The 26,383-nt window shown below is 36.5% G+C and overlaps 1 protein-coding gene across 7 annotated transcripts in view; it reads right to left on the bottom strand.

Annotated features, from left to right (window-relative positions):
• Positions 1-532: 532 nt before the first annotated feature.
• Positions 533-26,383, bottom strand: part of AKAP11 (A-kinase anchoring protein 11) — a 52,791-nt gene continuing 26,940 nt past the window's right edge. For 4 of the 7 annotated variants that reach the window (XM_040657596.2, XM_046899398.1, XM_046899393.1 and 1 more), the window contains exons 4-12: positions 25,909-25,956; positions 24,419-24,553; positions 22,784-23,048; positions 17,690-22,343; positions 15,638-15,793; positions 10,876-10,989; positions 10,105-10,151; positions 9,396-9,556; positions 533-5,434 (exon numbers count right to left, since the gene is read on the bottom strand). In XM_040657596.2, coding sequence (XP_040513530.1) covers positions 5,288-5,434; positions 9,396-9,556; positions 10,105-10,151; positions 10,876-10,989; positions 15,638-15,793; positions 17,690-22,343; positions 22,784-23,048; positions 24,419-24,553; positions 25,909-25,956 — 5,727 coding nt within the window. In that variant the 3' untranslated portion in view covers positions 533-5,287. The other 3 variants (XM_004938674.5, XM_004938676.5, XM_004938675.5) reach the window with 3 other exon arrangements.

The raw sequence follows: 26,383 nt of genomic DNA, 5'->3' as shown, positions 1-26,383 counted from the left end.
GGCACGCTTACTTTAAAGGTAACTTCAGCAAAAAAAATTCCATATTTCCACACATTTTCATTAGCAGTGCATTCTTGCATTCATTAAGAAGACTCCAAAGCTGGCTGTTACTCTGGTTCCCCGAAAACTACAGTGTACCATGACCATCCTCAACCCACATGGAATTATCAGGCCATCCTCCCTGACCTAGCTTTCAGACAAGATGAGATAGACTGGTTATTCATTCTGCTTACACTGAGATATTACAGTTCATTTCTTGCTTAATATCTCCTAACAGAATTCATGCAACGATGTACTTTATGTGACTGGAACTTCAGGCTTACCTCTCAACCCAAAGTCAGTAAAATGGTGCTCTCGCGTTCTTCACAGACAGCAATTTAATCCTGTAAGAACGATGCCGCCATCTGATGCATTAGCACTGTTTACTGTGACATTCAAGTGCCCTCATACAACACGGAGTAGGACCAACCTTAGCTTTGTTAACTGAAAAGTAACGTTGAATGAATTTACAAGAAATGACAGCTCTCTCAAAGCCAGTGAAATGTGTTTTATTTTAAGCCACTGCTAAAACAAGGACAAATTTAGTGCAACCTGGAGTTTATCATCTGAAAACTGAATATAGTTAAATTATTAAAATGGCAAAACTCATCACCATTATACGAGACCTTCATATTCATTGAGTACAGTTACATAAACATCTATAGTTATTCAAACTGCTTTTGGTATACAACTGCATCACTAACTGGGCTGTGAATTATCTTAACACTGCACAAATAAGCAGCAGTTCCAGCAAATTATAATAAATTTTAGTATTAAATACTATTCAGACATTACAACGGAACAAAAGACCCTCTAAAGCTACAACTCCAGCTATACAACAGGAATGTACAAAGATGGTATAAAATAAAGTGACTACAGTGGCTGGGCTCTGTACTTGTCTCTTCAGAGCTAAAGTATTTGACAGTCAAATGCATGACAGTAGTGGCTCTTGTTGAAACTAATTCTTACGCTAAAATCAGTCCCAAATCTTGTCTTTTTCTTTGCAAATCACCTCTGCAAAGCTATTTTTTTTTCGCTGGTGACTGTGTTTAGTATCTACTGTGTTCCCATCTCCAACAGGATGTGACTCTTAATAGAAAAGGTCCTAGATAAAGCAACATTAGAAAACGTTACGTTTAAAATCTGGTACCATGTTGGGGAGACCTAATCAGTCTCGGAATGTGGGTTGTTAGGTTCATGTTTTTGGTTTTTTTTCTTAAAAAAAAAAAGTTTACACAGTCATTTTAAACTTGAGAAGAAAAATACTATGCAAATCGCATTCAAGTACGTGGCACTGACTCATTTTTCACATCCTCATTTTGAAACAGTAGATCTTCTTTAATTTTAGCATACGGGTTTGGTTGTTATGCGTGCTTATGTATTATTTATGTACCCTGCTCTAAATGTTTACATTTGTTTTAAATACAGCCACTTCTAATTGGTAATTTATAGAGGGACTGTTTTCAAAGCACTTTTTTTTTTTTCCTACAGTATCTTACAGAACATCAAAACACTTCTATTGTTCAGAACACCAAATGTATTTATGCAGTGTTTAAGAGAGGGTGCTTTCTGGAATGGTGACATCATGGTATATATTTTCTTCAATTTAAAATCACATTACCAAGTCGAGTTTTCCATGCAGAAAAATGTGCAAGATGAAACAAACTGTATTTCACTGCATGTTTATAAGCACATTTGTCTGCTTTAAACGGACCAAAATGCAGTCCTCCATATTGTTACAGCTTTCACTTACACTTCCGTATTTGTGGTCAGGAGTTTTAAACAAACTCAGTAGTAGCATTATATAAGACTCGCTGCAGAAAAGAACAGCTATGTCACTAATGTAACAGACAGCACCAGTTAGATATAATCAAAGGAAGAATTCTGCAACAGCTACTAAAATGGTTAAATAATAATAATTTTGTAAGGCTGGTTTGATTCCAATTTCAGTAAGAACCGAGCATCCAGAACACAGGTTCAAAACAATTTGTGTAGAAAACTGTGGTTTTACTTTTTTTAAGTAAAAATGAAGTATTTTGTAACTTCTTTCCTTGCGTTAATTTGGAAATTGTTCCTCTCCTTGCAGATTAATAAATCAACATCATCCTTAACATCAGTCAATGGAGTAATGCAATGTATCTGATCCACTTTGAAAGAAAGACTTCGTTTATAGCACAACTACAGTTCACTTCACTTCTTGAATAGCTGAAAGCTTTGGGAGTTGCACAAACTTTTAATTTTTAATTTAAAAAAATTTTAAAAAATCATCGATTTTATAAAATCCAACATACCAGATAGATGAGTTTCCTGTTTTCCTGGATTTTTTTTTTCCTGTTTTGTGTGTTGAAGTCTACCCACAGGTCTGCACATGTACAACATCTTCAATGTTGTATCATTTTCAGCATGGTTTTACATGTGCTGAAACACTGTACTAGCATTACTGTATCCTCATCTTCTGAAAATTCACTTCAATGGGAATACCAAAAGCCAGAGCAAAAGTTAGTTCTCAGGCATTGGTTTTTGTGTTTTATTTTCTTGACATCTTGATTTCGCAGTTAAATTTATTCAAGTTCATTACTGCTTTGTTGAAAGGAAGATGTTACGGCCAGAGAACGGTTCAAAATTTTTGTCTGGAATGAAGCTGAAAGTCAACATTCCCAAAGACTGGAGGAAAAAAAAAAAAAAAAAAGGAAAATGGGGGGGAGAGGGAGAAAACAAATACAGAAAGAAAAATTTGTATGTCCCTTCACATTTATTCATTACTAGACCCATCTTCCACATAAAGAAATTATAATAGCTTTTTCTCCCTCTTTGTGCTCTAGAGAAAGCTGATTCCTGTAACTTAGCACTGTATTACCTACAAAGGAGCAAAAGAGCCTGTAGTGTTTTTTTGGTCTTTGTCATACGGCATATACAGATCTTTCAATCAGCGAAATGATACGTTACGTGAGGTAATAAACTATGAGAATAACACAATTTAAGTTAGCAATAAAAATTTATGTTGTAAATTCATATAGGTGACATCTAATACATAATATAGATACATCAACATACCTACTTGTGTGTGCATGCACATGTGTGAACACACATTTGCATATATAAACCTAACTCAGTTTGAAAGGTAAACTTTGAGATCCAAGACAGGGTCCCTTTTGAAAACCAGATTATAAATGAAAACTAAAATCAACCAGGTCTCTGTAAAAAGACCTACACTGATTAGTGGAATGCCTTCCTGACACACAAAGACATTGCAAGAAAGTGCTCTTACCAGTGTGACACTTTATAGTAATTTAGGACACAAGGAATCAGAATTGTACATATTGCACTATAACTCGTGAAAAGATTTAAAGACATCTATTTCTTTTCATCTGGGATCACACCCTGAAATGCATAACATACCAACAGTGTATTTTTCCATGACGAAGCCACTAAGATTCTTCTGTTCACCCAAACTAAGTGAAACACCACGATTCGCTTTCAAGCGATACGAATCTTGAGGTGGCAGCCTTGCAATTACTAGCAAGTGCCTTTTTCTAAAAAAGAATGCATAAAAACAAAAAAGCAAACCCCAAAAGCATTCTCAAACAACAGGATACGTAAAGATCCAGACTTTCCTTCAGACAGAAAGGCAAGTCAGCAGTACTGGTAAGAAACATGATTAGATTGCTAAAAAGACTTGATTAAAAGTGCCTTTAAAAATATTCAGCAAAGGTAGTTAAGAAAGATGAAAAATCAATTTGCAATAAATTTCTCCTTTATATTTTAATTAGCTTTCCTTGCTAACACTTAAGTGCTCAGCAAGTAACAAAATTCTCTTTATTACTGAAAAGAAAACTCATGTATGGAAGGTAAGAAGTAAAGAATTAGACTGGTCAAAAAGATGGCCACAATTCTCAGAGAAAAAAGATTCCATTTGCTACTTTGTATGTGAGACTCTCCCAGCTTTGGTTTGAATTAATTTTCTTCACAGAGGTTTGTATGGTGCTATGTTTTGGACTTAGATGAAAATAACATTGATAACACATTGATATTTTAGTTGCTGCAGAGCAGTTCTAACAGAGCCGTGGCCATTTCAGCTTCTCAGGATGACCTGACAGTGAGGAGCTGAGGGGCACAAGATGCCGATCAGGGACATAGCCAGGACAGCTGACACAGATTAACCAAAGAGATATTCCACACCATGTGGTGTTATGCAATAAAAGATGGAGTGGCAGGGAGGGTGGCAATTGGAGTCACGGTGGTTGCCTTCCCAAGCACCCATTACATATGAGGGAGTCCTCATTTTGCTTTGCTTGCAAGTACAGCTTTTGCTGCAGCTGTTTTTATCTCAAGCCACGAGTTCTCACACTTCCACCTTTCCAATTCTCTTTGTCATCACACTGTGAGGGGCACTGAGCAAGTAGCTGTGTGGTGCTGACCTGCTGCTGGAATTAAACCATAACAAAGACTATCATACAAATTCTTCAGACATAAAATCAATGTTAAACAAGTATTTTGATACACGAAATTTCAGTAAGAAATTTAGCAATTTAAACTTGACTGGCAAACTTCAGGAAATTTTGCTTAAGTTTTTAAGTAGTTATGCTCAGCTGCCCAGTCTGTCCTTCTACCAGAACTTACCAGCTCTATAATCAACAAAAGGGAACAAGTATTTGCACCTCAAAGCAGATTCTCAGATCTTCGAAAATTCAAATTGAGAAAGGTAGCTATGAAGGCAGGCTTCACTAAGGGTCTGCCTGGGCAAGTCCATTTTCCTCCTGATATTTCTACCCTTGTGCACATAACACCTGGCTAAGACTGATAACTCTTCTGGAAAATCCTGTTGCAGACTATGAGAACAGGTTTTTCCAAAACATAAGTGTTCATAGTCCCACCATGAATACAGAACAGGCACAAATGGGAAAGAGCAATCCTGGTGCAGTGGGAATCCTCACTATCCTGCCTGAGACTGTCTCCTCTGAACTACCATCACAGACAAGGTACTTGTTCATAACTATCTCAACAGTCTGAACACAGTAGTAAATACAAGTTATGCATGGGTGGACAACGTTGATTATGGACTGAATAAACATACCATGTGCACAGCATCACAAAGCACAGCACAGATACTTTGACTTTCACCTCAGTCTTTTAAATGCTGACAATTACTTGAACATTCATTAATTGAATTTTACATTATATATCTACGTTCTTCCTATCTCCTTTTGAAAGAGGAATGAAGTGAAGAGTGTTGCATCTTTGGACTTCTTCAGACATCATCCAGAAGCCACCCAACCAAAGACTTGTTAAGGGCTTGTTCTCCATCGGATGCCTTCTCTAGCATTTCACAGTACTTCAACACTGCTTGTAAGAGATCTCCCACTTTCCAATCTCTTTCTCGCAGTCTTCTGGAAAGCTGAAGGGGATATGGGGGAAACACAAAACAAAATATTTTGACCAGCACATCCTGATTAACAGTTACAGAAGTTATTCCTGAAATGTTAGCTCATAAGAGATCAGTTGTAACAAGTTAATCATTATTCCCACATCTACAAAAACAAAAACTTCCTCAAGGATCAAGCGCTTTTCACAACAGTTTCTTCTGGAGGGAGTGACATTTTCAAATGATCTGGTGCCGTAGGTATGAAGGCTGTGGTTCATCAAGACTGCAGAAAACAGGAAATTCCGAACACAAGGTTAAGACATTTGCCACCCCTCCCATGCCAATAACGCACACATAAAAAGACAAAACTCAGTCTTAATAAAAGGATGTGGATTTTCCTTTCACAACATATAGTGTGGTTTGGGTGGCACAGATGCTACCCTCAACGGAAACAGCGCCTTCAGAGTTAGGAAATTATAGCATCTTGGAGAAGAGGAAAAGGTGAAGGTTACGTTAAACTACCATTTGTGAACACAGATCAGTGTAGCTGAAAACACTTTTTTCATCCAGGAGCCCAAGCAAGAAATTTCCTTTGCCTGTATGTCAAGATTAGCTATCTGTGGAAGAATGCCTACCCTAAGACACAAGGAATTCATCAGTTTGCCCAGGACTAAAAAAATCTTTAGTTTAAAATTTCTATTTTCTTGGTAGCTTTCAGCATAACCATCAATGCTACATTTAACAATAACAATTTAGACATACACTTTATCTATCTCTTGGAACTGTAGAATTTAAAAGTTAATTAATAGAGAGCAATAAAAAAGTCATTCAGTGAAATATCTTCACAGCTATTGAACTAAAAATTCATAGAGTTTTTTTGGTTTTTTTTTTTCTGTGACCTGTTAAGCTGAAGTATGAAAATTCCAGGAAAAAAAAGAAGAGTAAGACAACTTTACCCTACTTCTTCACCTACGTGTGATGTTCAGACTGCAAGGAGACAGGTGATAGAACTGTCAGGCAGAGTGTGAATACTGAACATTTCAGTCTGCCTTTTCAGTTGTAATCAACCCAGTTCTAAAAATACGTACAAAACAGTTAACTTCTGAGTACACATTATCTTGAATGAGCAGAAGACCTCTCTAATCTTGAGCAGAATATATACTGAACACTGAAATTTCTTTAGTTAAAAAAAATTAACTTTCTATGTAAGAGGGAGATGGAACTCTGAAGTTATTTCCATGAATTATTTGTAAATTTTAAAATACAGCACAGCAAACAAGAGTTTTACAGGCTACAAGAGGCAATTTAGTAAATGGTTTATAAAAGAAAGGTAATTATTCTTATGCCAGAGAGGTTGGCTGAAGTCCAAAGATATACTTAGGCAAATACAGTTTAAAGTTTCTGTCTAAAGAAAAATATATCATCATACTAAATATGAGAGAGCTGTCACCTGGCTTCGCTTATCTGCGTGTTTTAATTGAGTTCAAAGTTCAATCCCATATTTACTTTATGACTGATGCTTCCTACTGTCATGCAAGAGAATCAGCTGAGTTTACTCAAAACAGACACCAGAAATCCTAGAACAGTTAGATACGCTCTGATTAAAAATTAAAGGCATGTGCACACATTTTTAAATGGAGGTACTTGCATATCCATGCTGCCAGATCGTCTCGAATTTTTTTCCCAAGACTTGTCTAACTGACTAGCTTCTTGCTCTAGCAGCTAACCAACGTATTTTGTTTCATATACAGGTAATCAACTTTTCTGCCTTGCTGAGTATAGTGTGAACTCTCAAGAGTTCATATCCAGTTTCAGCTAGTAACTACCAGCATATAGCAGGCATGGTATATTTTTATCTTTTATACAGCCACAAAACATCACTGGCTTATTATCCTGCTCTGATCAGCTAACATTTGCCTCTCCTCCCTTCCTGAAACTTCCAACTGCTTAAAGTGAAAATTACTGTTTTCAGTGTGATTTTAAAAGCCCAGGTTTATTCCTTATGTAACTGTGGTACCTTACCAAAGTAGCTCTGAGATTATCAAAACCGCAGAGTTGACTTCGAGATTATATGTAGAGGTCAATTTAGTTGGGGAAGACATCAGAAAGCAGAAGTCAGTTTAGTTTTCTGCTGGGCTACAGTGCCCTCTGGAGGTGCATCTAGTTTTACTAGTGACAGAACAGAGAATGACTATTTCCAGTTTAAGAACCTCAGCCTGGGCCAGATCACCAACATCAGCTTGAGGCTAACTACAAGACTTCTTGTACTGTACTGCTAAATATCTCGTTTCTGTTAAATATAATCCTGAAAGAACACTGGGGCCTTTCAGAAGAACATTCTTATTACAAGTACCCTTCTAGAACAGTTTCATTCTCTGAACTTATAAATTGACAATTAAAAAAAAAATAATAATTTCAAAACCTCAATTTCCTAATCTTTCCTATACTGGGTAATTCAAACAGGGACAATGCTCAGAGTTCTGTATTTTCATCCAAAACCAAAGAAACAGAGAAGGATGCTGAGTCTGACTGACACAACAGGTGACATTGTGTTTGGCAACTGGACGTAAACTGGACGCAAGTCTGTAGATGGACAGCATTACAGATCACAACTGAGAAAAGGGACAGAATAAAAACAGGTAACCCTTCCTGCACCCAAAAGGAAAAACAATGTTTCACTTCATCTTAACATAACTATATTTGGAGAACTAAAGATGAATATGTAAAACCTGGTGAAGCAAATGATTATTTAAAAACAAATGTTTTCAGCACTGCACAATTGCTTGTCTGAAGATGTTGTATTTTTATCTTCAGGTGTCAGCTAAGTATGAGGAAGAGACACAGAATGGCTTTGGGAGAAATGGACCACAAAGATCATCTAGTCTCAACCTCCCTGCTATGTGCAGGGTCGCCAACCACTAGACCAGGCTGCCCAGAGCCACATCTGCCATCTTTTCTTTTTGTTGTGTTCTACACCATATGTTACCACGTAAGGTACAGGACAAACATACAAAAAACATAAGATTGTGGATCTTACTACTGCTTTGCCTGAGTGTTTGCAATGTCATAGCTCACACTGGTCAAGGATGGATAGATCTTCAGCAAAAACTATGCAGGAAGTCAGAATGATAGCCACTAAAACAAATCTCATTCACATGAAGGAACTAACTAAGTTAACTGGATAAAGCTAAATAGAGTTTCCTGGTAGAAGATTAAAAAAAATAGATAATGTAATAAATGCTGGATTATCGAATGCAGTTTAGTGTGTAGTCACATGAAGGAAAAAAAATATGATTTTATCAAAATAAGAAGTTTCTGTTGCATCTGTGATGGAAATATCCTCAAGTCATTAGGGCAAACATTTGTCCTTCCTTTATGAGATGCGCTTTATTGAAGCCTCTCCTATTAAATTCAGCTTTCTCTATGGTCACACCAATCTCTCAAATCAAAACAGTCTCATTCAGTGTTTTTTCTTAACAGCTTTGATTGCAGTTCCTTCCCGAAAAAAAAAAATCTAAACTTCGTTAACTTAATTCTGATAAGAAAATGTACATTTGCTGGCATAAAAACTTGAGGACAAACATCACCCTATAACATTAGAAAACTATTTGCATAAGCAAGTTCTCAACAACGAGATTTAATTTGTATACAGTTAAACACTACATTGAAAAACGTACTTTTTAAAGCATTTTTTACTGAACAGAAGTGTTGTAACTGTACCTTTCCTTGGAATAAGCCAAGTAAAACAACTTGCGAGACAAGGTAACTCAGCTTTGATTAATGCACTGTTATTTACTGTACATACACAGACTAAACAGACTGTTCAACTTTGACCAGTGAGGATTTAAATAATGATTTTTCTCACCCAGCAAATCTATCTTTATTAGTGAGTGGAAAAGTAGAAACGGCTGATATAGCAAATAAAATAAAGCAAACCCCACAAATCTCACCACACTCTGCCCTCCCCCAACATCCACCAAACTCAAGAACTTACTAAGACGAATTCCCTTGCAGCAGTGTCATGGAAGTACAGACCAGACACCTCTGTTTCAGAAGCTGCTAGCCACTGGAGTGCTGCTCTGAGCTGGGGGTCCACTAGATTTGGTTCCAGGTCAATATTCAATATGGCTAAAGTCTTTTTTACACGCTCCAAACCTAACATTAAAAAAAAAAAAAGACATTAAACCAATGAATTTTTTTTTTCCTTCACCTTGAAGTTGAATACAGAAGAAGAATAATGGTAACTTGTATTTTCTCAACCTCATAGTGAAAGACCAAAACACACAAGGCAGTAAAGTTAGCAACCTTTTGTACCTTGCTCAGACTGGAACAAGTTCAGAGTTCCCTAAGAAACAGAAAGTTTTAACAAGATTCTGTACAGACCTTATTTTATACCTCACTAATTCACACATTCAAGGAGCTGATTACAGTTCACTATCTTTCACTGTTAATTACATGTGTTTTCTAAAAATGAGAGACTAACATTTCTCAGATGCTATATATTTTCGTGTGTTCTCTCAATGCACTCTCTCAAAATATCAATCTAAGAATATATTCTGACAGTTTAATGACACCAACGATCATAATGATCAACATGGATAACAGGGTTACTTTGCAGATTACAAAAGCAAAGAACTAACAAAAAATAAGTCATGTCAAGTACACAGGTCAAGAACAGCAACATATGCTGGAACTGACATTACCTTCTACAGCATCTTTGCAGTCCTCATCTTTATCTTCTGTTCCATCACTGTATTTTAAAAATAACAAAAATATTAAAACAATATAAATAGAAGAAACACAGCCAACCCTAAGACCGTAGAACAAACAGTAAAGACAAGAAGATCATAGAAGATTTAAGAAAAGACAATTAAAAGCTTTGCTTCTCACACCATTTCATGTTGGAAACGTATTTGTCATCAAGTTCACGTGATTTACTCTTAGGGGAAGAGAGAAAAGGCAAGAAACTTGTAAAGAGATGTTTTAAAATAGGACAAAAACTTGTTAACATGTAAGAGGACAGGTTTGCTTCATATGCAAAAAAAGTTGATATCTTATATCACATGTATGAACAGCTATAGATTATTCAGAGCTGCATGTTAAATGTTCTACAAATATCATTTACCAAGAAATTTTGAAAGTTTCCACAAGCTAAATGAGAAACAGAAATCCTGTAGGAAGCAAGCTCTAGTTTGCATGAAAAAGTAAATCTAAAGTCTTGTAAACCGCAAGCAAGAACATGCATAAGTGGGACCTTTCATTTTGCAAGCAGAACACATTCACCAGCTTAGCACAGCAAAGTTTAACCATTCCGTATGGATTAATTAATGAAAGAAATCATACTGTGATTAGGTGTGAAGAGAGTGAATAACAGAAAAGTATTAAAAAAGTGCCATACTCTTATTTTCCAAAATGATGATTACATGCATTAATTATAAAGATCCCATCTGTTTTATATTCTCAACTCAACCAACCTGTCTGATGTTGGAAAGGATAAATTCTCCTCATACATATCCCCTTCTAAACCAAGACTGCTCCAGCTACTGCTGTTACCATTACTGCCAGGAGAAGAAGAGAACACAGCTGAACTAGAAAAGAACATAAGCTCAAACTTGAACCTTGGTTTTCCTCAGGGCTGTTTTGTCAAGACAGTTAACACAAGAACACTGAAACTTCCTAAACATGCTTACAGGAAGAGAGTACAAAACATGACTGTCAGAGACATTCAGAGCAACGATCTGTGTTATAATGCAAAACTGGCACGCTTCTGTATACAGGTGAAAGTATTAATTTGTACTCATTAATTTTCCAGATCAATGCTAACAGTAATTCTGTCCTCAGGCCAAACCAGATTATTTGTCACTTACACAGGCTCAAAAATTTCAGTGATTACATGCTGGAATCTGGACTACAAGTACAATGTTTACTGAAAGGCTAACTAGAAGTTCATAAAATTATACACTGTGGAGACAACTGCACAAATCAATTCCTTTCTTCTCATTCCAAAAGCTCAGCAGTGAACTCCAACAGCTGGATGAAACAGAATTCTCAGGGGAAAAAGAAAAAAAAAATTAAATGAATTCTGAATACTGATATCCCAGTTGTTTTTTTATTTTATAGGAGAAAATAAGACAAAAAAATTATCTCACAGTTCACAAACACAGTGCATTTATTCCTTGACTACATTCAGTGTGAAGAACTGAAACAACTGAGGGTGTCCTTACACTGATACGTTTTAGGCACTACTGTTAGCAATTTGTTAGCTTTGTGCTTGTGTGTAAGATTGAGCTACTCATTAAACCTCCTACTTTCCAATTCCACAGCTTCCCCAGAGCATGTCTGGAAGCCTTCTAAGAACAGAATTTCAAGACAATCAGTACTCTGAGAAGCCTAAATCACCAACTATAGATGGTATGACAAGCCATGAAGCATTTCAGAGAATTCCTACTGCAAGAAGATGCCTACTACAGCTCTTCATCTAAGTTTTGTGTGATGCTAAAGCTCTTTTCCACACATTCTGCTGGTGGCAAACAGTAAGATTTAAAACAATAAATGGTGAAAGGGAACAACTCAAGAGGCAGATCTTGATCTCTTTCAAGAAGCTGTCAGTAACAGCATCACCTATCAGAGTCCTTTGCTTCCCAGTGTGGGTGCATTTAAGCACATTTAAGTACTTAATTTCCACATAGTAATGGCAGGTTAGCAAGCTTGCAATATGAACACATACTAAATGGGGCGGGGGGGGGGATAAAATTAAAGAGCAGAAGCTTTCAAATAAATCAAAGTGGCCCTAGAATTGCAAATAAACTTATTAAAACACACAAGTCAAAAAAAAAAAAAAGCACCAAAGGCAGTTACCAAGATGTTGCAATTACCTGTTAGATTTGCATAGGAGATGTAAATCCGGTCAAGAACATTTTTCAAGCTACTGTTTGAGGCTATCACTGAGCCTATTAAGTATTAATATTAACCTCAGTTCTGAATTACATATATAGAAAAGAGATTTTAAACACAGTCTGTTGGTATCAACACTTTGTGCTCAGTCTCTCTCTTTGAGAATTGTAGCTGCTTAACATAAGTGGAAGTAAAAGCTGCCCCAGTTCTCAGACTAAAGGAGAAAGTATTCACAATCTAACTGAATGGCCACATGCATAGTACTGTTTTGGTAAGATACATTTATATATTTTACAGGTCAATCTGGGTCTGAAGATACAGTATATTAAATGTAGTTAACCATGTGATTACAACGCAATAGCAACATACAGGATGGTTTGGTTTGTTTGATTTTTGTTTGTTTTGGTAATGTGACCTTTAGTTCAGCATCTTAAAACAAAGTCAGTCTCAAAAATAAAGATCTGCAATGACAGAACAAGCAATAAACAGAAAATGGCATTAGAAATGTTTCTATAAGGCTTCATGCTGCTCCTCAACACAAATCACCATAAGAATTACCAGAAGGAAAAGCTGTTTATACATATATATCATATCATACGTATAGGAACTGTATCATCTGCTTCAAGATTTTGTATTACAGACATTATATAGTCAAAGGCAGGAGGCTTCTGTTCTGAAGTATAACCTCATCTGGACACTCTGATCCATACTCTGGAAAACTCTATGCCTATACCTATAAATGAACTAGAGAAAAAGCCTAATATACTACTGTATTTCTAAACTTAAGCTGCCACCATTAGAAAATGCAAAGCAAACAATATGAATACTCCCCTGAGTAACTAACTTTACCAAGGCCACAAAAGAACTTTAATTGGCATTTCCATTCAAACAAAACTACACAGATTATGCTTTGATAATTCTTCCAACCTGTCTTGCTCCTCTGCTTACAGCTAGCTTAATTCTCTGTAATTACTGAAGCAATTTTTTTACTGACCTGAGATCGTGCTGGAAGAGAGAGAGAGAATGTACCTTGTCAAAAGAGCTTCTATGAAAAAAAATGTTTTTTCCCCCTTAAACAAGTTGCAAATTGCCTTCTGTTGTTTTCTAAGGAGTCTGATCCTATGTCCTGCAAATTAAGCCATCATTAATGAAATTTCTAGGCTTACTATCAATATAGTTTCCAAATTGTTGGCTAAAGGAGATCCAGCAAATACTGCAAGACGCCTGGAAAGGGCTGGTCCTCCCTGCAAGAAAATCTTGCTTATTATTCCTTGTATTACCCAATTGTAAAGTACTGGCACTACAAATGGCCCAGTAATACCTACTACTTCAAGGATGGCACAAACAAGACTGAAGGGAGCTTCTCAGATGCAAGAAAGCCACACATATTAAGAAATGTTCCCTTTGTCAAGTGAGCAAAACTACCTGAAGTATATCATAGAACCTTTAGAGTTGGAAGGGACCTTTGAGGGCCATGTAGTCCAACTCCCCTGCACTGAACAGGGACATACACAGCTAGATCAGGTTACCCACGGCCCCTGGGTATTTATTCATGTGTTTCAAGTAGGTATTGACATGGTTTACACATAATTAGTGCAATATTTTTCAAATGGATAGCCCTGACCACACAAAAAAAAAAAAAATCCCACATTTTCAGCTATTGTAATTGCATGATGAATGCTCTATGATTGAATGCCATTTTCTTGTTATATTAAACAGTTCATGTTTTTTATATATATATATATATATATATATATATATATGTAAAAGCAATAAATTCTCTGCGCCACATAATTCCTTTTTTCCTAGGATTAAGATATCGCTGTTCCACATTATTACTGAAGCTCGTTCTGTGATAGAACCCACCTCTCCACAATGTCTTTGCTCAGAGCCACAACCCCCGATCCTCTCACATCCACCTGCTAGAACTCAGTAGCACAAACACACACAGGTGCTCTTAATAATCCACAGCTGGTTCTGTAAAGCTAGGCCAGCAATTTGTGCGTGTCAGTTTCTTCTGCCAACACCTTGCTATCTAAATTATGTCTCCCCTTCCCTGAGTTAAATGTTCATTTAGGTCATTCCTCCTCTAACAAAGTGTCTTTAAAATTGCACAAAGTACCTTCTTTTCATTGAAAGCTGTCCTGCGAATGACAATAAAAACACCATGGGCACAACAGGTCCAGGCTTTACATCTTTTTCTTCCCCAGCATTAATTAACTCATACTGTATTTGCTGTTTATAACTGCCAATATGCTGATTCTTCTTTCCTTATATTCTGAATTCCACCATGCAAGTCAAATTTATTTCCACTCATTCAACAGATGATGCATTATTAAAATATCTTTAAGGCAATATTTACTTTTATAGAAGTATTTCGTTGTACGAGTGAGGAAATCGCAGCATTAGTTTGATTAAAATATTTGCTTAAGCCAGACATGAAAAAAAACCTTCAGCCATTTGATCAGTTTCAATTTGGTACCGAATAATCTGTGTGTGCATTACATGAGTGTAAAAAAAAAAAGAAAGAAAGAAAACAACACCCCCATTTCTGCTGTTCTTCATCAGAAGTGCTGAACATTCTACTTAAGTGATATCTCCTTCATGCAAAACTAAGCTTACTCTTTCCTCATACCTTGCTTATGAAGAAGCTAGGGCCACAACTCAATATAATTTTCTCTGGCAACAGAAGCATTGCAGATGTTTAAAATTCCTGTTTTAATTTCCCTGGCTATCAATCAGCCACTGGAATTGCAGCAAGAAGCTCTGTGGAAAAAGTAACTATCCTAAACAGGCAAGTTCCAGTACTACACACCTGTAAGTTCCTGGCTAGTAACACATGAATACACAAGTAGTACCAGTAAGAATAGCTGATAAATTCAGCCCCTAAAAACAGCTGCTTAAAGCTCCTTGTGCAAAAGAAGCACATTTGTTCTTCTAAAGAATAGATGAATTTACATAAAACATATCAATTTTTAATTGCTGAGCTAAATAAACACTACTTTCAAACTGTATTTTACACATGCTGTTTTCAAATATCTGCATTTTTACAAGTATTTAAGTTATACATATACAATGTTATTTGATGCAACTCTAACACAAGTGACAACGTAAACTACCTATTTTACACTTAAGATATTATAAACATTCGTGAACAAAATATTTTGTAGGATAACATCAATTCTAAATACAACATTAGAGCCACTTCAATATAAAACTCATTGCTTGTTGAAGACAAAGTAAGCTCCTTTCCCTCATCTCCCCAGAGAAAACACACACTTGATACCACGTTTCTTCATGCCAAGGTAACTGTTATAACTGTGCTAACATATTTATAGTTACCTGTCACTGAGATGAAGAAAACTGCTGCTCTCATCAGGATGTTCATCTTCAAAACTTAGATTTGACCAGCTGCCAGTGCTATCATCACCAATACTAAGGCTCATCTGCTGGCTAACAACAGATTCAACAGAGTGAAATCCTTCTCTTCCAACAGTGCTAAACAAAAAAATTAAGACAAAATCATCACTGCATTTCATGTCAAATCTGTTTAAATTCATTTACAACAATTTAACACTTATTTCAAGGATATTAATTTTCAATTTCTCAAAAGAAATGGAGTAACCAAATGAATCTGACAGAGGGAATGGCACAAATAATTCTCTCATTCAGAAGACTGTTTTCTATAAAGCATAGAACAGTTTTACCATCCGTGTATTTTAGTCTACAGACTATATAGATCAAGGTACACTTTTCAAGCAGAAGAATTGACATTTTTGAAATTGCTCACAGGACAGTTTGGCCATTTTCCCTCCTTGGTTTCATTACTGGCAACACTTCACTCCAGAAAGCACCATTTTTTTCAGGGAAAGATAGAGCTTAGAATAAATTTGAATCATAATCTATCCCGATAATAATTGAAGGTAAATTGCCCCCCCAGTTCTATCTAGCTTCTTCAGTGCTAGCAGCCATTCCTTTCACCACACAATGCAGATCTCAAGAGACATACATCAGATGATGCTGTAAGAAGCATTTGTACATTTTTTGTCAAGTTAAAATTTTAATATCTCTACACTGTCATAGACGTAAAAATAGTAAAACCCTTAATTTTGCATTTCTAAACAGAAATTTTGACTAATTTTTTTAGAAGTAATTTTAAAAGCCTCAGCTCTGATGCTGTAGGCATTACAGAATCACACAGAATGGCCCGGGTTGGAAGGGACCTCAAGGATCATGAGCCTCCAAACCCCGCCGCAGGCAGGGTGACCAACCTCCACATCTAATACTAGACCAGTAAAAACATTAGAAGAATATAACCATGTTACTTTTTTTGTCACATACAGATTAAGGATCCAACTCCATTGTACAGAGACACGATATACAAGTTATTAAAAATTCCAGCAGTGTGAAAATTCAGTTACATGCCTCCATTGAAAGGCCATACAAATTAGAACAGAGCTTATTGTTTTCTGCAAACGTTCTTCCCCAACCATCATCTCCAAAACCAAAAAACTTCCTCTGATGTTTATGGGGCAGAAGCTAATCTGCATGTGACACCAAACCCTGAAAAAAAGAATTCAGACCCACAATGGCCTTAAGCCATATTAAGGTCTGTTTTATTATTTGCTGTGATGCCCCTCTAGAAACCAAGAAAATAAATGATTTGCCATTGCAAACAGCTGTTCCTTGCCCTAAAGTTACTGTGGCACTATTCTCTATCTACAGGCCTAATAAAAGAAACAGTAAAATAGCCTTCACTAAGTATACAAGAATCTGAATGTCTGTTCTTCACCTACTGTATTATTATTTTACAGAATAAACTGTTTTCATTTAAGAGGTTCTTTTCTTCCAATAATAAGGATGCTATCACAACATTCATAAGCAACACAAACCCTTCACACTATCAAGTAATGGCCAGTCTGGATGCTACTAGATGTTCCTACTGACAATCAAAAATAAGTTACTTACATTTTTCAATACAGAAGAGGAAATAAAAGAAGGGAACAAATTAGAATTATTTCATGGCTCAAGCATGAATAAAACCTGAAGGGTCTACTGTAGGTAGAAATAATAGTATTTCAAGTTGAAATAGTAAGCTCCAAACGTTAAGCCACCTACTGGAACACATGCACACTGAAATATGAAGAAATCTTTGTTTCAAGCTCCCACAGGTGGAAAAATGGTTTTTTTTGTTTGTTTTTTTTTGTTGTTGTTTTGTTTTTTTTTCTCCTAGTTAAGAATCATTTGTATACCAGGATAAGAATAAAACAAAGTACTCAGAACATAGAATTTGTATTACTAACAGAAAACAACAAAAAAAGCTTTTAAACACGTTAATGTTTGTATTAACAGTCCTTCTTCTGGCACAGACTGCAACAAAAAAAAAATTGTTACCTTATATTAACTGCCTGACTGATATTAGTCATAGCTGATGTCATTATTTCAGTAGTAAGGCTTTCAGCAAAACTGACTCCATCTTGTCCAATACCACTGTCAGCTGCCACACTTGCATAACTCAGCTCTCCCTCTGCTTTTTCGACAGGCGCAGCAACCACTTTGTCAGACAACATTGTCTTCTGCTCTACATCAACATGAATTTTAGGAATATCAAGCTGAAAGATTCTTGGTTTTTGGCAGACACTGTCCAACCTAGAATGAAGAAAATGCCTCACTGGAATAGAGGAGTCTTGCAGAGGTAAGTGATGAGATACACTTTCTGTACAGTACTGATGTTCCTTCATACTGCAGCATCTACAGACAGTTCCAGAAAAAGGAGACAGTTTCTCAGTATACGAAAGCCTATCCCCATTTTTTCTGTTTTCAGCAACCTGGAGACCAGCAGATTCCAAACCCATTTCTAGGGTATCATCTGCTACTTTTCTAGCATACTGTTCTATAGCTTGAATTATGCTTTCACTGTAACCATTTTCATTCAAACTTCCCGTGCTATGATACAGTTTATGATTTGGGGAGAAAGGTAGAAGTGTCCTAGGAAATCTTGTTTTAATAAGATCCCCTGCAATTTCCTCAAATTCGGTCTTTTTATATAGACAAGAATCTGTCAGAGATTTTGGCAAACATGCTCCCGATAGTCTCAATTTCTTTCTGACATCACGTGTTATGCTGCAAGCAAGGGATTCTGAAAAGTGCAACAATTCCATGCATTCTGTTCTCTGTGTGCTGATACTTCTTTCATGAGTTTGGTCTGCACAGTGATGAACGCTGCTTTTAACTTGCTGTACTGCATCTTTATTCACTGTTTTTATCAGTTCTAGTTTACCATTCATCGGTGAGCTTTGCCCAGGAAATATCTTTCTGCTGCATCTCAATTTAGTTTTCCTAGCAGCTTGCCGTAGGCCTGATTTGATAGACCTGTAAGCAAGCCTGCTGGCATACTGATCCATTAACAGTTCGGCGTTACCACCTTCTCTTTTCAAAACATGAATAATATGATCTGCATATTCATCAGTCACACTTTCACAGCTAGGGTACTTGGAAGTCAAACCCATTGAGCCTGAACCTTGTGGTAAAGAAAGTACAGACGAATCTCTCTCACTAGGACACTGGTCCTGCACTGGGCCACATTCCTCCTTTGAACTATGATCTTTATCACCTTTTCTCAGATAAAGGCAATCCACTTGGCAGTTAACACGTTTCAACTTCAACAGTTTACAATGCCTCGATTTCATCATTTTTTTGGCTTCATTGATGACTTTTCCTGCCACGTCACCTGCATAATTCCATAAAGAACTGCATGTCTCTTCTGGGGTACTTACAGATGCAGCATACCCACAATTTTGGTTGTGTGTACTCAACCAAACCTGTCTATCAGCTTCTCTTTCGTTTGTTTTAGCATCTAAATGGGAAGCCGCCATTTCAGTTGCTATTGAAATGATATGACTAGATAAGTAATCTGCATACTGAACAGTTTTTTCTGAATGTTCCTCCTTCTCAACGATCATTTCAGAATGATCTTCATCCTCACTACTTTGAACTTCTTCAGAAAGTGATCGCATGAGCTTCAGCATAAATTCCTCATTATCCAAAGAGTCATGTTCAATTTCAGATGAGCCTGTAACAGATGGATTGTAAGGTGTGGACGGTGGTGTTGCAGGAGCAAATTCCTTTGCTAATTCTCCCTTGAGTTTCTTAGACAGTTTTCTTAGGTTTCTTTCAGAACTAGCTTGACAGGGTACTAAAGGAGTTGGTGGGGGTGTGTCAGGTGTTACACTGTTATTTCCATCTTTTATACTTGATTTATCAACCATCTGCAAAGCATCTTCACTGCCAGACATTGCTGAAGAAAAGCTATTTGCGTGCAGAAAACAATCAGCTTGCCTGTAAGTCAAAGGTCCTGATGATGCTTTTTGACTATCATGTTTTTTTGAGGGCTTGTTTAAGTATGTCATTGAGCAGCTTCCTGTGTCAGTCGTGTTCTCTAAAACACGCCTAGCTAAAGTCCCAGTGGAGCAAGGTGGTGGTGATTTTGAAGAAAATCTGTATCCTTTTTGTTCCTGCCAACAATCTCTAGATTCTGAAAAACACTGAACGGAATTAGTTGGAGCAAGCAATTTACATGGATTATTCAAAGGCATCTGTTGTTCAACAATTACAGAAACATTACTTTGCTTCTCAGCCTCTTGCTTCTTTATTACACATTGCTCTCTTCCACTGATAGCTGCATGAGTCTGTGAGCCTACATTACATAATAAATTTTCACTAGTGTTGCGTAACACAGTTTTACTTTCATCCACAGATTGTTTTAGGATATACTTGGCCAGGTGATCCGCAAACACATTCTTGGGGAAATCTTCACCGCTATATTGCACATAAGGTTTCCTATCTACTACTTTTCTTGTTAAAAGCTCTGTATACTCTTCCACAGCTTTTGTTATTCTAGATGAGGATATGGCTTCATAAGCTTCATTTACTATCATGTCTACCATAGTTCCGGAGAAACTATTAATGTTTTTTGACCCATTTGTTAATTCTGAGTTACTCCTCATTCCAGATCTGTTAATTGTTTGTTTGGGATCATTCTGGTTATGTAAGAGTGATGGATCATTTTCAGCACTTTGACTGTGATCTGAAGTTAGGTATATGTTTCTGAAAGAAGAGACTTCCTCCTCTCCTTTTCTGCTTGTGAAAAATGTATGACTGCAGTCTTTGTATACTTTCATACTGTCATCAGAATTTGGAGCAGCGCATACTTTTGTTTTACAAGCATCAGAGGAAGCCTGATATTGACAAAGAGCTCTTCCAGCTAAAGGAACAGGTATTGAACTTACAACACCAGAGGTACAAAATAGAGCTTGATGTACTGTATATTCCTTCTTGCAATCTTGGATTGGATTCTGCCCTACCCTATCATTAAAATTAGGAAAAACTGTGGAAGTCTGTGTTGATTCTAGCATACTTTCTGCACTCACGTATTTAACATTGTCCATAGAAACACTAATGGCTGCTTGTGTTGTGAAGGTGACATCAACCTGAGATAGTTCAATAAAAGCCTCTTGAATGACAGACTCAGACAGATCTCTGGCATAGGATCTTACCACTTTGTCTTCGTAATAAAATGAAGAAAGCTGTGCTGCTGTAGGTGTCGATGGATAGGAAAACTGGCATACTTCCATGATTCCTTCAAACACAAGTTCTTCAGCAAGGTCTGCCGCAAATCTAGCAACAGTATTGGTAAATATTTGTTTCTTTACTTGTCGCAGTTCTTTCAAAGCACCAGTTATAGCTTCACTCACCAAAAAGCTTGCTAGCCCATTAATAGCACGCTGCTTCAGGGAGATTGCTCTACGTCTTCCAATTTCATAGAAAGCCATTTGAAAGACTGAAGATGTCAACCTAGCAGCCAAATGACAAAGTGCATTGGTACATGAAGAAACACCTTTTTGCAGGTCCTTAAAAGCACTGCCCAAACTTTTTTCAACCAAGTCAGTTGCAAATTTTTGAATGCTATCTCTAATCATTGATGACTTATGTTGAGATTTTGCTTGTTTATCTGGCTCCTTGCCAGTTTTCTTTCTGAGATCTGCAGCTTGATCTTTTTCTTCTTTCAAAGCAATCCTTTTGCATTTGGAGTCATTTCCTCCAAGTTCTGATGAAGAGTCAGATTGAAAAACAGAACCCAATATTTCAAATGAAACACTATCAGCATATTCTGAATAAGTGTTATAAAGTGCATCATGGTGGTTTTGACTTGTCTCATCTCCACCAAGACTGATACGACATAAACATTCAGAAGAACCACAGCCCCCTAGCGGACTGAATGCCGATGACCTAATAGGGCTGAATAAGCCTCCATTCTCTTCCCCTGATGTTTTAACTGGGCGAGGGGAATCTGGGACTTCAAAGACACTGCTATATGGTGATTCTGGTTTACGAGGAGTTGGCTTCTTTACATTGGCTGGAAGAGTAGGACGATCAAACTTAAATTTCTGAGGATTCATTGTAACGTTTGCAGAACACAAATGTTCATGGGCAGTCCTCCTTTTCTGGGAGGGATTCCCTAAGATGGGATCCCTAATAACTTTAACAGATTTTTCTAGGGTTTGTTCTAGTTCATCAAACTGATCAAAACTATCAAAAAATTCACTAACTTCTGAGTCTGAATCCTCAATGCCGTCTTTCACCACTGGAATTTTTGGCAGCTGGAGCTTTGCCTTCAAGCTTTTCTGATAGCCTTCTTCATCTAAGAAGATAATGGGGCTTGGACTGGAACAATTTGACTCAGAAGATTCAGCTGGAGAGGAGGAAAACAGCGTTTTACATAAAAAATTAACACTTTGATCAGAAGGGTTATATGGCTTATAGAAACTCCTTTGTATCCAAGGATCAGAAATTGAAGTTGTAACTGAATTTTTTACTGAGGACAGTTCCTTAAGTCTCAAAACATCAAACAAAGCAGAAGATCTAGCAGATGATGACTTTTGACATCCAGAACCCAAACGAATCTTCGAGTCCACAGCTTCTGTACATTGACCGGGGATGGTCTGTGAAGCAGCATCTCGATGGCTTCGAGAAGTAGAGCTGCAAGCCCCTGAGGAGGAAAAAATAGTAACTGCTTCAAAAACAAGAATTTACACAGAAATTACACTAGGGACAGATTTGAACAGCAATGGCTGGACTTGCTATTGTTGCAATATAATAGCTTACCTTTCTCAATTAAAGCAACAATACATTTTTGCCCAAAACCCTACTATACAACTCACTGAAATTCATGAATTCATGTATTTTTTAAGCACACAAAGTAGAAGATTCTATTTTATCTGCATCTGACATGAAGATTAGAATCTTTGGTGTATATCTTAATAAGCTGTTGTGAAAAGAACAGCAAAGTACATTTAGATTTGTATAATATCACTTCACAAAACACAAACGTTAAAAAACAACACTATTGATTACTTACACTTATTTTCTTATGAAATCCTGACAGCCTAAACATCAATTAACAATTTCTGTAAGTCTACAAGTACTTACCAACACTTTGCATCTTTGAAGGCTCATCTTCATCTAACTGCTCAAAAGCAGTGACGAAATCATCTTCAATTGAAGAAACTGACTGATTAGTGTCATCATCTTCTGCCCGGGATGCCTCTGTTCGATGTTTCTGCAGTGAGTTTATTTCAACTGTGTGTCTTACACCCATGGTATACTTGCTTAGCAAAGTAAATACATAATCCACTTTGATCTTTGGGAATGAAGGAGCCAGTCGCATCACACAAAGCACTTCAGGAAGTTGGTTCTTGAAAAAGAGAAAAAAGAAAACAAAAATAGTCTTGGAATAATCTCAACTGTTGGGAATGACAAAGGATTCCTTCAACATATTGTCTTGGTTTAATGTTTTGGTTTGGGCAGGTGGCTAAGCACCACACAGTTATTTGCTCATTCCCCCTATTTCTCAGTGAGATAAAGGAGAGAATCGGGGAAAAAAAAGTAGAACTTGGGGGGTTAAATATATATATAAATAAAGTATATATGTTTATACACAAATATAATATATGAATGCATATAACAAGTGATATGCAAGCAATTGCCCATCACCCCCTGACTTAAGCCCACCACGCCCCCTAAGCAGCAGAAGCACACGAGCAGCAGAACTCCCACTCCATTCAAAACCCCTTCTGTGTGATTTTATATGGTATGGAATATCCTTTTGGCCAGTTTAAGTCAGCTGTCCTAATTCTGTTCCCTCACAGTTCCTTACGCCCTTCGCTAAGAATAGCCTTAGCTCTGTACAACACTACTTAGCAGTGTTAGCAACTATAGCAACTTAGCAACTATAAACATCAGTGTGTTATCAGCACTGCTTTTCTCCTAGAACCAAAACATAGCATCATACTAGACACTCTAAAAAAAACAATACTGTCCCAGATGAAACTGACATACATTTTAATCAACAGCAAACAATTCAGAATTTTTTTAAAGAAAATAAATGTATAAAGCAATAGTTAAAATTACTTACCCATTTTAATGACTTCTTCATTTGAATAAAGTTTTGCAATAGAGCAAAAAAGGCTGTATAGTACAATTCTGACAATATGTACTCATGAAACTATTTAAAAGACAATTTCAAAGCCTGTTTATATTGAACAGTATTTCAGTTTATAGGATATTTATTTCTTCAAGATTTTATAATGCAATTTGACTTAACATGCAATTTGATATATCTCAAAGGTTTTGCTTTGACAACACTTGTAACTGGAGAAGAACCCACTGACTTTTATGAGGACCCGATATTCTCATAATTTTTTGGCATCTCTTTTTTATTGAAGACAGTCTGCAGAGGATAGAAGCCATATCTGAGCAGAGCTGAGATGGGCAATTTGACAGGTTTCATCTTCTTTCCAAATTGGCAGTGAAAAAGACAACAGTTGAGCAGAAGGATGCGACCAGCATCATAGTATTTGCACCAATAACATAGCTTTTAACTTGAAAGCAACGAGCTTGGAGATTTCCTAACATTCACTTTAAACAAAAAAATGCAGAAATACGGAATACTAATACTACTGTGATCCCAAAATACAAGCAAAACAAGCTGCAGTATTACCAAACTCTAAGAGGCCAAATATAAAGCTTCTGTGCATCAGACATGAAAGATAACAAAACAATTACCTGGTTTTTCATGGTACAGGGTTTTGTCAAGGTTTTCTTCACATCTTTTAAAAAAATAACCTCATTTTCTTTTAGTTTGCACAACTGAAGCGATTTCAGAACATCTGGAAGTTCTACAGAAGCAGCTGACAGCTCCTGGTTTTAACATAGGAACAAGTTGAGAATACTAAGTGAGAAAAATAAAAGTGAATGAAATTGAGCAGTTGTTTGTTGCTTCATTTTAAAACTCATATCCCCTCCAACAGCTGCTAATTTTGATAAAGTTTCTCTTTTATCCCTTTTTTATTAACCCATCCACCACTTATTCTATCAAACCCTAGTATAAAGCTCATTTCCACAAATAATTCAATAATATAATAATTCAATCTGCACATTTAACCTGCTCTTCCACCCAAAGAAGAATTTCCACTGCTTCTCATGAAACAGAAGAGGCTTAAAGGTGACAAAGGAGAATCCTGGAAGCACTGAAGAGTAACTGCATATCGTACAAGGTATGCAACTGCAGACAGAAGACTTAGCCAACAATGGTTCTCAGTGGACCTCTACATGCTCTTAAGAGGGCTAAAACACTATTCCAGTAAAGCATGTTATTACAGAAACAGGGATGCGGCACTTTTTTTAAGCACAAGCTTGGAAAGAATCATAGATAACTTAGATCTATGGAAAACACAGAACAAGTCTGTGAAATAATTATGTATTTAAATCCAAATGCTACAGATCTATACTGTACGAAGCAAGATAAACCTGCTCAGCCTAATTTCATCTAACCATACGAAGAGTTCTTACCCATACTTAAAAGAACTTTTAGTACTATTATCATTTTATTTATTAGCAACATTTATGTAATTATGAACACAAAGGGACTCAGAGCCTGTTTCTTAATTTTTAAACATCAGTAATCTCTACTAAGATCTAGATGACTACAAAGTGTGAAGTAGCACTGTAAGCACGTGTTATATATAAACTGCACAAGAGAATTACAATCTTAACTCCTTTAAATTATTTGACAACCCTATTAGCAAGCTATGCTTCCCTTTTTAAATACTTCCTCATCCAACTCTTCAGAATAATAGCAATTTCACAGCTAGCAGTAAACTCAGTAAAATTGTAGTTTTGCAAATGGTAATAGCACTCTATTATTAAGTACAATTATTAAGAAGGTAATGAAGAAAGAATACTGATACACAGTTTTTATGAAAACAAAGAAACAAATAAATAAACCGAATAGTTTAAGTATGCAATTTCAGACCATTTCAGTACAAAGACTGGCCCAGACTGTACTTTAATATAAAACCCCTAAACATCACATTAAAATAATTATTTTCAACCTCTCAATAACGTTGAAAATGGTTATGCTTCCAAAAATTCAATATAAACATATTTCATATCTCAAACATCAAAATTCCTCTGTCCAAAAATCTATGTACTACTTACAAGAAACAACTAGTGCTAAAGAATATTATTTTCCAGTCTAGATAGATATACTATACCTGCAAACGAGCAGTACCCATCTCTTCAGCAAAACCTATGAATGTAATCTGTAGAATAAAAATATGAACACACTGAAATTCAGAAAATAATTCTGTAGTTTTCTGTAAAACTTTTAGCTCATAACATTTCTAGCATAAATCTTCATTCTGCCACCACAAAACTCACATGTTGGGGTAGCATAGCTTTCCCAAAAAGTACTGCATAGACATATAGTAACGCAATTGTATTTGACTTCTGAAAGACCAGACCAGACCAAAGTACACACACAATTTATAAAACCCACTAAATTCATTTTTTTCTAGTGGTCTATTTGCTTGCTGAAATTTAGCAACACATATATATCCCATTAAGTCTGTTAAAATAAACATGATTTTGCAAAGATCAGTGCTTCAAGCTGGACATGCATAAACCAGTTCCCATCTGAAATCTGTCCATGCTAACAAACTACAACACGTTTGGATATACTGAAGAGGT

The sequence above is a fragment of the Gallus gallus genome, chromosome 1 (assembly GCF_016699485.2).
Source record: "Gallus gallus isolate bGalGal1 chromosome 1, bGalGal1.mat.broiler.GRCg7b, whole genome shotgun sequence".
NCBI lineage: Eukaryota > Metazoa > Chordata > Aves > Galliformes > Phasianidae > Gallus > Gallus gallus.
This window is presented reverse-complemented; position numbering and strand designations above follow the sequence as displayed.